Raw genomic sequence first — 14,645 nt, 5'->3', positions numbered from 1 at the left:
TGAGCCATGTTCAAAAGAAAATGTCTTTTTGAATCATATTAATCATCTGTATATTTGCTGGACATTGTTCCACACCATAACTGCTAGAATGGATCAGCACTCCTTCACTCCTCAGTAGTGATCTTCCACGAAAAATGACATATACCTCCATACTCCATACTCCATGTGGAGTACTTTAGTACAAATGTAACCTCTAAACCTCTGGTTTAAGAGATGAAGAATGTAACTTTGGGGCTCTGTGATCCCATGAATAAGGAACATAGAAATATAAAAGGGAGAAGGAAACTAGTAAATTCTACTACAATTATATAAGGAGTAAAAGAAAGACCAAATAGTTTAAATGAAACAAAGGGCAGAGTTACTTAGCAGGCTACTTAGCATTTATTAAAGATTTCTCATTAAGATATGAAAAATTAATTTAACAACTTGTTAAAAAATATTTGCTAGGCACCTATGAGTTAATGTTTTTGGGGTTTATGCCCTCCCACATATCTAATAACTTCAGAGACAAAAGAGCAAAAAACCTCACATTCTAACAAATAAAACTTATTTTTCTATCTAGGGCAGATCAAATTCACTCAAATTCTATGCAGGTAAAGTCAGTTTAGGCCACTGACTGTCAAGTGCAGACATTTTGTCAAAGTTAATTGTGGGTTAATCAAGAACATGCTTCAACTATTAGAACCAAGACAACTGTGAATTTACAAAAACAAATCACTATGAATTGTCTTCAATACTCAAGCCATAAATCTGTAAAACATTTCAACTGCCAAATTGCAGTATTTAATTCTAATTCTTTAGTATGTTCAGTAAACAAAAACAAACCACAACAGGACTAAAAAAGCACACACTGAACTTTATGTACAGAACTCTACAAAACAAATCTCTCCAAAGCCTAATAAACTCCCAATTAACAAGGACTTGCGAACAGTAAAAATAATCAGTAATCAGGTAAAATTAAAACTGCAAATTAAGGAACTCCAGGAATTAGACCTCATCAAAACCTGAACTTCTGTTGTAGGGGATATTCAATACGAAGCATTAAGGCTTCAGTAATTCTCTGAGGGCTTACACTTAGTCCACAAAGCACAGCACTGAAACAAAGCTGACACCTTCCAGTACGACTATCAGCCACATGAAAGTCCATCAAACACTCATCACAACAAGACTTTACAGAGCAGGCCAAACACCAAGGAGAATGTGTCCTCACCTGAATCAAAATGCAGCTGTTAGAACCTGGTATCACTCTTTCTAGTATGATTTTTAATAAGATATGCTAGCAACAGTAGTTTTTTCTTTGCAGATTTTGAGCATTTCAGAGGCTGTAGGTTTGTCATTTAGATCAAAACATCATTTAAGAAAATGCAACAGACTTCAAGCAAGCATAAATATACTGAACTTGTATTCCTTACAATGCATATGCATTGATTTCATGAGGCATGGAAACCAGCTATGTTTTCAAAGAGTATTCATTTTAGTAAATCATTGTACCTAAAAATCATTACTACATACTAATTTAACTTTAACATGTAATAGCTTTGCCTCCTGTCTCCAAATAGGTATTATAAAAATATAAAATAATTAATTCCCTTCCCTTGTTTTGCTTGGTAACCCAAGACAATCACAAAAGAAAAGGGGAGGAAAACTACAGTAACAGTAGGAACAGTGTACATTGCCATCCATGAGTTATCTAGTTTGGTGACATGCCTAAGCTATTATTTTCAGTTAAACCTGAAGAATTTTTTGTCTAAAAATTACTAATTGCATTCAAATTTGCATGAAAATTGTCCTCAGGCCAACTACACAATGTTATATCCCTGAAAAGATCCTAAGAAGTCACATATGAAATACAAATTTTTGCAAGAATACTCTTTTTAAGGCAAGCCAGTAAAAGATGATACACCAGTATTGCCTATATTACAAAAATGAGCATCTTTGCCTTCTCTTTTTTACTGAAAATTATTTACTTCTCAAGTATGTATCAAGAATGTGAAGCAACCTGGCTGTGTTGCCATCCGAGATTTCCAAATCATGAACTGCAAAATATAATGCACACACAAATATGGTTTAAACTTATTTAAATGAGTGCAACAAAACTGAAACTTAAGGGAAAGTTAATGAGAAGCAGCTTCAGTTGAATTTTCCTTGGACTGCTGCACCCATGTGGCTTGCAGGCAAAGAGCTCTCTGATATGGAAAGATCAGCTGAAGAAGGATGAGTTCCTGCTTCAGGATGCCTGAGACATTGAAATAGGCTAAAACACTATTAAAAAAATCTTCAAAGTCTTTCAGAAAGTTCTGACAGGCCTGAAAGGGAAATAGAGAACTTTAAAGTGTTTCTTTAAACTCTTTTTGTTTTACAGAATAAATGACTGTCTGGATTTAATTTTAAAAATACAGTTGCTTTTAACTTTCAAAATAAAATACACAATTTGCATATCTTCATTAGCAAAAGTTTTCATAAAATGTCAGATTCCCTAAACCATCTTTGATTTTTAAGCATAATGTATTCTCAACTCAGAAAGCACTTTTCAAGTCAAAATATTCAAAAGGTAATACCAACATAAAAAGCAGAACAAATTAAGAGTGACCTAGCCGCACAAAAAAAAAAAAAAAAATCCCAGAAATAACCTGGATATACTGAATCAATTTTGGCCATTTCAAATCAAACAGCTCTGCATCTAATACACCATTTATTCCACAATTATAATGTTATTCAGTTCTACGAGCAATTACAAACAACTTTAACATGGACACAAGGTCACAAACGTTTATATTGGTTAGAAGGTAATTACATCATTAAGTGCTGTTCCTTTCATTAAAACTAATTTTGTTTATGATGAGGGTTAGAAAATTTTCCAAGTTTTCTTTTCTCTGTTGAGAGGCCATGCTGCAATAAACTATCCCTTACTTAATAACAGTTCTGGAAACTGAAGCTAATACTGATCCTTCAGGATTGTTGTTTGGTAGCCAAGACTGTTTAATCAAAACATCAGTTAATTCCACAGAACTGGAATACCATGCTCTGTGTTACTGCTCTAGCCTGTGTTATTCAGAGGTACTTAAATTTCAAAGATGTTTCTAAACTACAAATGTAAACACTGTTTTACTCTGTAAGTAAAATACCGTCTCATACATACTGTTACTGAAATGATGGTTCATTTCAAATGAAATACCATAAATAAAGCAGTTCTTTTAAGTTCTTTTACTTCCTGCTTAACAAGTATTTCAACTCATGAGAAAAGCAGTAAGGGTTTGTAAGACTGTAGGTCAGTTACCTCTCATTCTTGAATTCCACAGTTGGACAAAAAAGTCAAGTTTTAAACTGTTTTAAAGGAAAAAATAAATTCTTGTTTTAAAAAAATCTCTTTTTTTGTTTGTTTCACAGTAAACACAATGTTTGATGAACAAACGTGACACTACCAAAGGCTTCTATCTCCATATATCCTCAGAGTAATAAAGCAGCAACAAGGGTTATCACTGTCCAACCCCACATTCACACACTTTCCCCTTCCCTTTAATGTGCTTTGGATTAGCCTAAAGGAAGCACCTCTAATCATATCCAGCCAAATTGATCTTAATACTCACAAAGCCTTTGCAGCAAGTAGGAAATGAACCTGAAGACAATGAATCCATTCACACACACAAGCAAAAACGCCACAACTGACTGAAGTTCCAAAAAGGAATAAAACCCCCTTTCTGATGCTGCCTAATAAAACCACAGAGAATATGTTGCATTTCTTTGTTGGTCACAAATTAATCTCCTCTTTCCCAAACCTCACATATAATCAACAACAGCACAGTATTTTCATTCAACAGTCTTATTTCAATAAGCCCCTCTTCCCAAAATTTCCAGCTTCTGCCTTGCTAGGGAAAAAATGAAAACATTTCCTATGATGACATACATCAGTACAGGGAAATAATCACAAGATATATCTGATTTTCCTTCTGTCTCACATTGTGACTACCTACACTTTTATACTCTGACCTGCCACCCTCCTTTTACTGTCTGTACATAATGACAACCGCAGTAATTTCATTCCTATGGAAGATATCTATGGATTGCCTTTACTTCTATGGATAGAAGACTCAACACAACCAAGCACTGAGCTTGGTTAGGACTTTTGGGTTGTGTCAACGGCTGACTGAAATCAAGGCCAATCTTTTGGTCCCAGTTTGCTCATCAGCTGTTGATGACCTGAGGGAAGTTATGTCACATGTGTCACAAACAGACTGAATTTTAATACAGATTTGAAATTGCTTACCTGTCTTAGGTCTGGAACATATTGAAAACTGGCATATTTTCTTATGAAACAGTTAAGTAGCTTCACCATAAGAAGACCCTGTTAAATACACACAACAGACATACAAACCCTCACCTTCCCCAGGACTGACTGCAGATGGAAGACTGGTCCAGTCTAGGGTCCAGCTGGGGCATGGATGAAGAGAAAACTTTGCTTCAATTCCATTTTCCTAAATGAAAGGAGGAAAAAAATAAATTAAAACCTTTTACCCACTTAAGATGGTATCAGAATTCTCACTAAATTTAATGGCATCAGATCAAACTGCAACACTGTCAGTGAAACACAGTCAGTGAAACTGGACAGGCAGATAACTCTACATTACACAACATTCAAATTATGTATTTCCCTCATTCTCACAAAAAAACCCTCCTAATTTTTTTTTAGGAAGTGCTGTCAGCTTCTATGCAAAAAATATTGAATTATGGAACAAAACTTATTAGGGTTCTCAGATGGTCAAAGCTTTAATCAAACAGCAAAACAAAAAAAAACAAAAAAAAAAACAACAACAAAAAAAAAAAAAAAAAAAAAAAACACAAAAACAAAACAAAACAAAAAAACAAACAAACAAAAAAAAATACCCAACCCAACTGAAAAGGTTTGATAATGAAGCCAAACATAAAAGCAACAGTTTTTTGTCATTCTTTATATAAATATGTTTAAAAGAGAAAGACAGTATTGCAATTTAAAAAAAAGTTACTTTGATTATTCAGAATTATTGATAGGCCTCCAACAGTCCTATCTTTGCCCAACTCCTGAATGAATCAAATATCAGAAGAGAAGAAAAAAGTAGAATCATTTCTAAGTCAACATGTATCAGACTTCAGACAAACAAAGGACATTAAATTGTTCAAGGCTGTCAAAATTAGCTTGTGCAATTCTAATAAATTCTACCTACTCCAAGCAATTATGACTATAAAAATAACTCATTAAACAGCTTAAATTACCATTAATTTAGTCATGGTTGGCCTTGGACCACCTATAAAATGACTGTCTTCATTATCCTCTTCTAACTCATCAGGAACTGAAGTGGAGTCCTGTAGCTGTTCCTCAGGAGCAGACACCAACTCTGGAAGCTGGAGAAGCTGCATGTTGCATTTGCCAGCAGCTTTCTTTACTCCAGGTACTTCTTGAACTCTTTGATACCAACTGGATATCAGCGGCAAGTTTACCAGATTTTTGCCTTGTTTCTTGCTGGAAACCTAAAATAATAAAATGAGAAGTTTAGTGGCTACAGTAAATTTCTTACTACAAGCCACCAAAAGGCATAAACTACAGGAGTAAGCTCAGCTCCATGCTGAGCACAAGCACTCACAGTGTGATGGCAATACAAAAATCAGCTGGTTCAGAGCTCCAGGTGGAATTGCCAGTCAGCCATTTAAACTTTATCTGCAATTCCCATTTGCTCAGTAGGATGAAAAGGTTCACATGACCAATTTTAATCATAATTTCAGTCAGTAACAGGAAAACTCCATATAAATAATACTCTTAAATATGTGCTATTTCCTGACATAGGAATTACTCTTTTTGGTTGGTCGTTAGACAAAAAACCCCAATGCAGTAATTTGCAATGAACTCTTAGCATGACATTATGGTACCGGAATGGTCTTTCCCACAAGTACCCCTTAAAAGCTCATCCACCAACAGCTGTTTTGCTGGGAACTACAAGCCTGAAATACCTCAGACTTTGTGGTTAACAGGCATACATTACTCCTGGTCTTTAATCAAGTCTTTGCACTACATCTGCAGCTTTTTTTTTTAATTAGTACTGATTTTTTAAAATCATGTATTGCTTTCTACAATCTTAATTTCACATTTTTATACAAACATGGTAACTAGTATATTTATTTTCTGAATTAAGTGTATGTGATTATGAGTTAATGTAGCCTCCAATAGAAACTAGCATTTTAAGTGTAAAAAATGAAATAAAAGCATTTCTTAAGTAAGAATATGTTGCACATATTTAAAAAAAAATATACCCAAATCACTTTTTAAGATGCAGTCCAGCTACTTCTTAAAAGGATGCACCTGACGAAATTAAATAACTTTTGTTTCGATTCCCAAATGTTCTAGAACAATGGAGATCATCCTCTTACAGGAGAGGTTGAGAAGTCTCCTTAGAGACACTCAAAATATAACTGGACAGGATCCTGGGCAACTGGCCCTAGCTGACCCTGCTCTGAGCAGGGTGCTTAGACAAGATGAGCTCCAGATGTGACTTCCAACCTCAGTTATTCCAAGTTCAACTATTCTGTGATGCTGTGCCTGCTTTAAACAGAAAATTAAAAATCATGATTACAAGAACAGGCAGAAAAGGCCATGCATTCTTCCCCGGGGCTGTCCGAAGACTGGAAATAGAAATTGGTAAAGAACACTTGAAATTACATGAAATTTCCAACAGCTCTCCTGCATGCTGTGTTTATAATATGCTTAGGGCAATCACAAGTAATTAGCAATAGCTAAAGGAGCAAAAGGATGAACTGTGTAACTTTAGTGTCAAATTTAATAACCTAATAGTAACACAGGCAAAACCACATTAATTCAGTTAAGAAAGAAATCTTTTGGAAAGCAATTCTAAGAGGCACTGTTAAACTTGTTATTAAGTGTTCTAAATTGTATTTTAAAAAGTGAATAGTGTTTTTTCCCAGAGGAGGACCTGAGCTTTTGTTGTACTTCTATTCATTTTCAACAGTTACAACTAATAGAAGGCATAACAAAGGTAACCTCAGAATGATAACAGCAATGAAATGAGGTAATGAAAAACAACACTTTGGCTTCATTATCTTACTTTTGGTAATTATAATTACAATCAGCTAGTCAGGTCTCCTCATATTTATAGAATGATATTTTCCAGACACATACTTAAGACGTCATTATTATTCACACCCTTAATTCCAAGTGGAACTGCAACTACATTGATTTTTTTAAACACAATCCAGGAAGTCCAGTTATACAAGTGACAAATAACACTTTAATACAGAATTGAACTCTGGGAATTCAATTCCATCAACAAGAGCAGTTTCAACTCACTGCCTGCAAGAAGCTTTCAAATGCAAGTTTTTCAATTTTGATGACAACTGTAGGCATCAAGGTATAATTGCTTAGAAAATGATCATTCACCAGAGAACAGAAATAAACAAACATTATCCCAGAGCTCTTGTAAATTAGATAAAAACGAAACTGAAAGCCAGGTTTTCAGGGCAATCCTTGGTGTAAGCTAACACAAGTGTATTGTAAAATACCTAGCTCATGAACTGCAGAACACCAGGGCTCAAGGGTAACATATAAAAAGTCAATAAAAACAAAATTCTTGGCTGCTCACAGTACCTCCAAAGAATGATCCCAACTATATTGCTGAAATCAATTAAGCATCTGATGCAAAAATCTTCTCATGCCTAGCACCAGTAAATCAAATATTACTGTACAATGTTATGCTCTTATTTAAAAAGGTCTTGGAAAAACAAAGGCTGAAATACATTAAAGTTTTTTAAATAGCAAGAAAGCTTTTTGTCTTAATACTTTTGTTTAGTATCATCCATACAGAAGTTGCTGTTTATCTCCAAATACGTGATTTGCAAAACAAACAAAGCAGATGTGAATTAAGAAGCATTTCTGTAAAATAACTCATCTCAATTCAAAGGCATTCATATTGCTGCCATCATCATACAGAAATCCACTGAGGATGATGATATCAGTTAAAGAAGTTATAAAGTGGACACTTGTCATATTATTAATATTTGATAGTCATTATCTTGATTTTCGAGATTGTTATCCTTTGTCTGACTAACAGCATCTTCTCCAGGAATTCCATTTGTTTTCAAACACCATAAGGGAAATTTGGCAAACCAGCTTGCAAAATCAAAATGCAAATGTTCCTGGAATAGACACCAGCTTAGCTATAAATCTCATACAGTAACTGCAGGAATAGAACTGTAGGAGGCAAACTCACTGAATCATTTTACAGTGATGGAAAATAAAGACATAGTTGTAATTTCCTTAAATCTCTCCTATGCATCTATCCCCATAAAACTAAGTACACAGATTGTGCTGAGCAAGACTCTTGCACAGTCTTACCACAGAAGTTTTTCCCACTGTAGAACTAGTTTTTAAGTTGAGCTCAAGTCACCTGTACTAGTATTTTTAAATTATTATTTTCTGGGCAAACTGGTGCCAAAATATTTCAGTATAATATTTTAACAGTGCTTTACTAACCATTGATATGCTCTGTATCTAGAAGTAACTTTAGTGACCTCACCAATCCCTGTTTTCTGTGTTTGTACAAAAACAAGACAAATCTTTGATTTCGGGTTAAGGTCACATTGAAAAAACCATGATATGTTTCAAGTTAACATATTTTACAACTTTCAGGTTCCTAAAAAACATACAAGTACACTAATTGATATTTGCAAAATTTGTCAGCTTACCAAGAACTGATGGATGCATGGCAAAAGCACTAGATCTGCCACAGTAAAATAAAGCCCTTCTGCAAAAACGTGGTCCAAGAGCGGAAGGTCAGAGGTTTTTGTTCTCCTGATGTGAGGGGCCTCCCTGCTGATTGCCTCTGGTGCTTCCTGGGCAAGTAGTTTGGAGAAAGCTACGCTCAGTTCCAAACTTGATGGTGGATGTTCATGGACATCTCCTACTTTTAATTCCTCTGCTGCTTCTTCACCAAGCACAGGCACTGCAGCCTTGGCACCTGCCTTCTGTTGCTGAAGTTTCTGCCTTCGAATTTTGTCATCATTGTGTACTCGGACAGGCTCTCCAAGCTTCCTTTCCAACAGTAAAATGTCAGGAGGAATAGCCTGGCACTGCTCTGGAGAGGCTGTCAAAAATCTTTCAACAGCCCGAGGTATGCCGATCTCACACAGCCTGGTCCACTGGCTAACCTGTCAAATAAATGTACATAATTAATCTCTCTACAGAAAGAGAAACAAAATCCAGGGTAACTTTTGGTTATTCAATCACTTCAAACAAAGGAATTCCAGCTTTAAATATATTCTTTGTTAATCTTAGAAACTCAGATATTTCTGTATTGCTTTTACAACAGCAGAGTTAGGAAGCTAAATCTTATATATAACACAACGGTTATCCAGTACAGCATATTTTTATTTCCTTATTATTGACATAAAATTAGGGTGGCTGTGTAACTCATAAGAAACAAATCTGTGAACTGAGTTGAAGGCACGGTGATCAATGGCAACCATGGAAACAGCAATCATGCCAGGGTGGAGTTCTGCCTCCTGAGAGGCGTGAGGAATGCAAGTCTAGATGGATGAGCTGCCAGATGAGTCAACTGCTGTGTGATAAATGGACTGACATCTCAACTCAAAGGGTAGTGTTGGTTAACAGTTCACACTCTACCTGAAGGCCAGTTAGGAGTGGAAATCTTTAAGGATCTATGCTGAGGCCTATCCCATTTCATCATGTTTACCTAAAGGGGGGAAATGGAATACACTCCCATCAAGGATGACATGGAATTGAGAAGAGCAGACAACAAATTCCCAACAAACTCCAAGGTAGAGCTGCTATTCACATGAGCCTGTACAGATTAGGGAATGAGCTGAGAGGAACTGATGTGAAATTCAGAATATTCCACACCTAGGAGGGACTTATCCCCTGGAATGGCACAGGCTAGGGACTGACCACCTGGCCAGTTAGCCACTCTGCTGAAAAGATACTGGACAACCTGGTGAGGAAGCTAAACAAAAGTCACCTTGACAATGAAGGCTAACAATATACAGTGCTCTTGAAATCAAAATCAGCAAGAAATTAGGTGTTTCTTAGTTTACTTCAAACTTTATAATTCATACTGCTAGACATAAAGCAAAGATCTGACCTTCTTTTTAACATTAAGGTTCTTTTTGTGCTGCTAAAAAGTAGGATCTTCAAAAATAATTATTTTTCATCTTTGTGCAAAAATACAGGTACTTCTCCATAGAGAAAATTGCATTTTCTAAGCCAATTTAAGTTTTTTTACTAAAAGAACTTACTTGACATCAATATTAAGAGTCTACTTCAGAGCATTTAATGCTTATTAAAAAACCAATCAATGTATCTAAGAGAGAGACACTCACTTCAGCACAGGCTTTCAAGCAGGTCTTCTTAAAGCCCAAGAGTTCCAAAACATCCTTTTTAGATGGATCTGCCTCAAATGTTTTCTGTATTATATGTCTTAAGACCACAGAAAGCCCAGCTCGGCAGAATTTGTCATCTTTCATGACAACAGCAGGTAAACTGCAGCTCTGCACAACCACTGGAAGCTGACACCTGGAGATTAAGTGGACCTCAAGATCGCCAACGAGGTTTTTTGTCACACACTGATCACCCACATCTTCGCCAGTTGGCACTAAAAAAACTTTAAATAATTTGCAGTCACAGTAGGATAGCAAAAACAGTGAGATAGATGTATGAAGAGGAAAGATACTATCTCTGTACTGATGAGAAAAAGCCAAATATAAATGTTCTTCAGCGACATTATCTTTCATCTTCTTCCTGAGATGAAGTTCCTGAAATAGAAATTTGAGTACAACATCCATAAAAGAATACAGAGTAAAAAAAAAAAAAATTTAAAAAAAATTAGATCACTGGTTCTTCCACTATCTGCTACAATTAATTTTAACATAAGACACTGCTAAAGACATCCTGCATGAATAACTGGTGGGCCCTTTCTTAAGAGAGAAGAATGGTTTCACATATACACTGTCTCTTCACATACAAGATCATGGATAGGAAAATGTTCTCTGTAATTTTTTTTTTTTTTTTACATTTTAGCATATATCTGACATCAACTAAAACCTAAAGAAAATGTTTCAATTTTTAAGTGCATAAACATTTTAGAGCAAGGCTTTGTTTTCTAACGTTAAAATCTTCCACAATATTAACCGTATATTATTTAAAAAAAACAAATTCCTGAGCACATATCTACAACAGTCTGTTCTCTAATACAAACATCTGTCTTTTTGTAACTGCTAAAAGGCATTCATAGCAGGTATTTAGGCCATGGGAAGTAATATTGGTTTCTGTATTAAAAATTAATCCAGAGCTGGGTGAGATAATAACTGAAGGACTCACAAGCAAATAAATATTCATCTCATGATACTACACAAACACCTCAAACACACAACTACTTTAAAGCAGTCGAATTCAACAGTAGTAAAGCTGAAATTATTATCTTCTCAGTATATTAAAAACTCACATTAATTTTCCTTCCAGTGGGTTTAAAGCTACATTTTTTCCTATTACAGTATTCCATAGGAGTTTAACATAAGGCACTGGTGCAGTAATTTTTCTGCTCCATCACTCAGCAGAATTGCCCATTACCTGAGAGATGACAGGTGACACTGGAAAGCCTCAGACACTAGATGGCTCTCTTACCACAAGTGACACAGGCCACAGCTCCAGCGCAGCGAGGAAGAGAAATTTAAACGGTGCTGAGAAAGGCCAGAATAGGGTTTTATATATATATACAAAAAGCATGAGTGACACTGGAACAGCACCAGTCTTTCACATAACTGTCTAGATTAATAAGGTCTTTGCACAATTACACGTATGATGCAAGTATTTTTTAAAAAAAGTTTTCATTTCATACATCTTGATTATTAAATTTATTTTTTCCATGTAGACATGTACGTCACACTACTTTATATTACCTACCAGAGGGCCAAAACAATTGCCCAAAAGGAGGGAGTGGAAGAATAAAATCAAGTCTACCTGGCATTAAGAATACTAATGTCTGTTATAGTGAAACATTTTTAAACCACTAAATGACAAGAACAGTGGCTCTGCTAGGAGTACTGTTGCTTTTCTTTAATTAATACACTGCCACACAAAGAACAGGAGAGTACACAATGCCATACCTACTTTACCACAGGATATTTTATTTGGGTAAATCTTGACAGCAACGAATTTGAGACAGACTCTATATCCTAAGCACACCTCTGTGGTAGAAATCATCCAGTGAAGGCACTGCCAGAGAGGTAAATGAAGAAGAGTTACTGCTACCACAGTCACACCCATAGCTTCTAGCATTTAAACTCCTATTCTTGACTACAGTACCTCTTTCAATATTAAAAAGTATTCTTGTATGCATTTGGGTTAATATTTTTGTTCTCCATGGGAACTCAAAGAACTCAGAAGTCCATCTTTTGCTGGGCATGCAAACCACTCAAAAATACACATTCACCTAATCACTCAATTTTTTCTTCTAGTTGATGTTCCTGGACTCAATCAGCTACATTGGTCATTTTCATGTTATGCAAAACTGCAAAATATTTTGGTAAACCCTGACAAGGTTTCTATTTCCGAAGTATTCAGAAATACTAGTATTATTCTATAGTTTCCATCTATTAATCACCTGTTCTTAAAATTTATTTTTAAAAACTTCTTACAAGTAATTTTAACAAACTGGGCTTCCATAATGACTGCAGCTTGATACACAAGTCATTAGAATATCAACACATTCAGTCTGGATTTATTTGAATTGTTAGTTATTGCAAAAATTTCTGTGTCTCTCCACCACACCAGTAACTGAACATCTCACAGACTTTCCTCTCAGAGAGCCTTGCAAGGTGAAAGTTTCCTGTGTTCCTATAACATATGTGAAAAAGCAAAAGCACAAAGAGAATTTATAGTTCAGTGTCGCACTGGAAGTCTGTCCTAGGGCAAGCCAAAAATTTGGACATTTTTCTATAAGGCTGTGTTGTTTGGTTGGCTGTGAGATTTTGGGGGTTTTTAAGGTCAGTCTACGACAATGAAAATTACAGTCAGGCTAATTTTATTCTCAAATCTCGCAGGGAGAAACTAAAATAACGTGTCCAGGAGTTCTGTCTATAAGCGACTTTACCTCTGTTTCCTCATTGTTTCCTGTATAGAAGAAAGGCCTTCTTGAATCATCACTTCAACTGAGCTGTACACCCTTACACTGCCACACTCAACCCCTCTCCCGTATTTTTGGAGAATTCCTCTCAACATTTTGTCTCTAAACACTGACATTATAAAGTCGCTTCCTGTATTTTTTGTTTCTAATACCAGTGCTCTTCCACATTGTTTTGGCTCTGAAGAATCTATATTCCTTGTGGATTCATGCACAGATTTTCAATTCAAAAACTTAACAGCCTACCTGGTTGTCCATTCTCGCTTAAGTCTTTTCACAAAACTACAACCCATCCATTAAATGTGTTATTAGTTCCTTGGCAGCTTACTGAGACAAAAGCAGATGCAGACATACACAATAAAATGAAATGTGCAATACAGAATTAACCAAACCTAGTAAGACATTGCACCATTTGCTCACGGTATTTTTTCCTAGCACTTTTTTCTCTAATTAGACCATAAATTCTGTGGGAAGAGATGGATTTTTGTTCTATTGGCCATATTTACAGTAGCCATTGCTTGAAAGAGAGAAAATTAAAAGCAATGATCAATATGGGATTTGTACCATAATTTAAACGGCAAAGATAAATAGCATTGCCTACCTTTGGTATAAAAGACACCTACTTTAAAATTATAAATATTATATAAGTGTAACTTTCACTAGCTGTGCTATTTTTTACCATTTTCTCCTCCCTTTCAACATGCTCTAAACCACAGTTAAATTAGGTTCACTCTGCCCTGTTAACAACGTAATAAAGAAAAACACTGTTTTAAAAACAAGTGTTTCCCATAAAAACTAAAGACAAATAAATAAGTACATAAACATCCTCTTCCTTTTGAAAGGAAAAAGATGAAAAAGATCCTATTCATTTGTTGATTACTACACAGTAAAATGGAACTTTTGTTAAGATGGCGCATTAGCATTTAAGAAACGTTTAATATAATGCCACTTAAAAACGCGGCAAACATTTAACTTATCGCAAAGCATTTTTTGTGCTTTAAGGCACATAACTTGAGAGCCTGGAGTTGTATTTCTATCCAAGACGATCCATTTACTGGACGCGTTCAGGGCCACCCTGCACACAAGGGGAAGCACAGAAGAGCTTCGGACCCGAGCTGCAGGCGGGTCTACGGATGAAGTGGAAGTTGTGGACGGTTCTGGAGAGCCAGATGCGGGCGGGACACGGGGGCCGGCGCCGGGACACGGCACAGCAGCACACGCCTGAGCTCTGCAGAGAGCGACACCGCCGAACCACAGCTCCCTCGCAGCCCCGCTCCCTAAAGCCTCTGCTCTCAGCCGCTCTCGGTGCCCACGCAGCGCTGCCGAACCAGCCCCGGGACTTTGCCACCGCCACCTTCCCTCTTATCCTGCCCTTTCTCCCGCTCCTCGTCCTTACCCCGGCCCGGCCGCTGCCGCCCCGGCTCCGCCCCTTCCTGCGCGGCCCGGCCCGCACGCACCGCCCGGAACTGCCGC

At 36.4% G+C, this 14,645-nt stretch overlaps 1 protein-coding gene across 5 annotated transcripts in view; it reads right to left on the bottom strand.

Moving 5' to 3' along the window:
* GSTCD (glutathione S-transferase C-terminal domain containing) overlaps nucleotides 1-14,588 on the bottom strand; it is a 45,657-nt gene extending 31,069 nt beyond the window's left edge. For 2 of the 5 annotated variants that reach the window (XM_053975790.1, XM_053975795.1), the window contains exons 1-6: nucleotides 14,569-14,588; nucleotides 12,161-12,265; nucleotides 10,375-10,806; nucleotides 8,725-9,186; nucleotides 5,248-5,502; nucleotides 4,379-4,472 (exon numbers count right to left, since the gene is read on the bottom strand). In XM_053975790.1, coding sequence (XP_053831765.1) covers nucleotides 4,379-4,472; nucleotides 5,248-5,502; nucleotides 8,725-9,186; nucleotides 10,375-10,806; nucleotides 12,161-12,253 — 1,336 coding nt within the window. In that variant the 5' untranslated portion in view covers nucleotides 12,254-12,265; nucleotides 14,569-14,588. Of the gene's footprint in view, nucleotides 1-4,378; nucleotides 4,473-5,247; nucleotides 5,503-8,724; nucleotides 9,187-10,374; nucleotides 10,807-11,620; nucleotides 11,688-12,156; nucleotides 12,266-14,568 lie in introns of those variants that run through there. The other 3 variants (XM_053975792.1, XM_053975793.1, XM_053975794.1) reach the window with 3 other exon arrangements.
* Between the last annotated feature and the right edge of the window lie 57 nt (nucleotides 14,589-14,645).

This window comes from Vidua macroura, chromosome 4 (assembly GCF_024509145.1).
Source record: "Vidua macroura isolate BioBank_ID:100142 chromosome 4, ASM2450914v1, whole genome shotgun sequence".
Taxonomy (NCBI): Eukaryota; Metazoa; Chordata; class Aves; order Passeriformes; family Viduidae; genus Vidua; species Vidua macroura.
The sequence above is the reverse complement of the archived record's forward strand: the minus strand, read 5'-3'. Positions and strand labels throughout refer to the sequence as shown.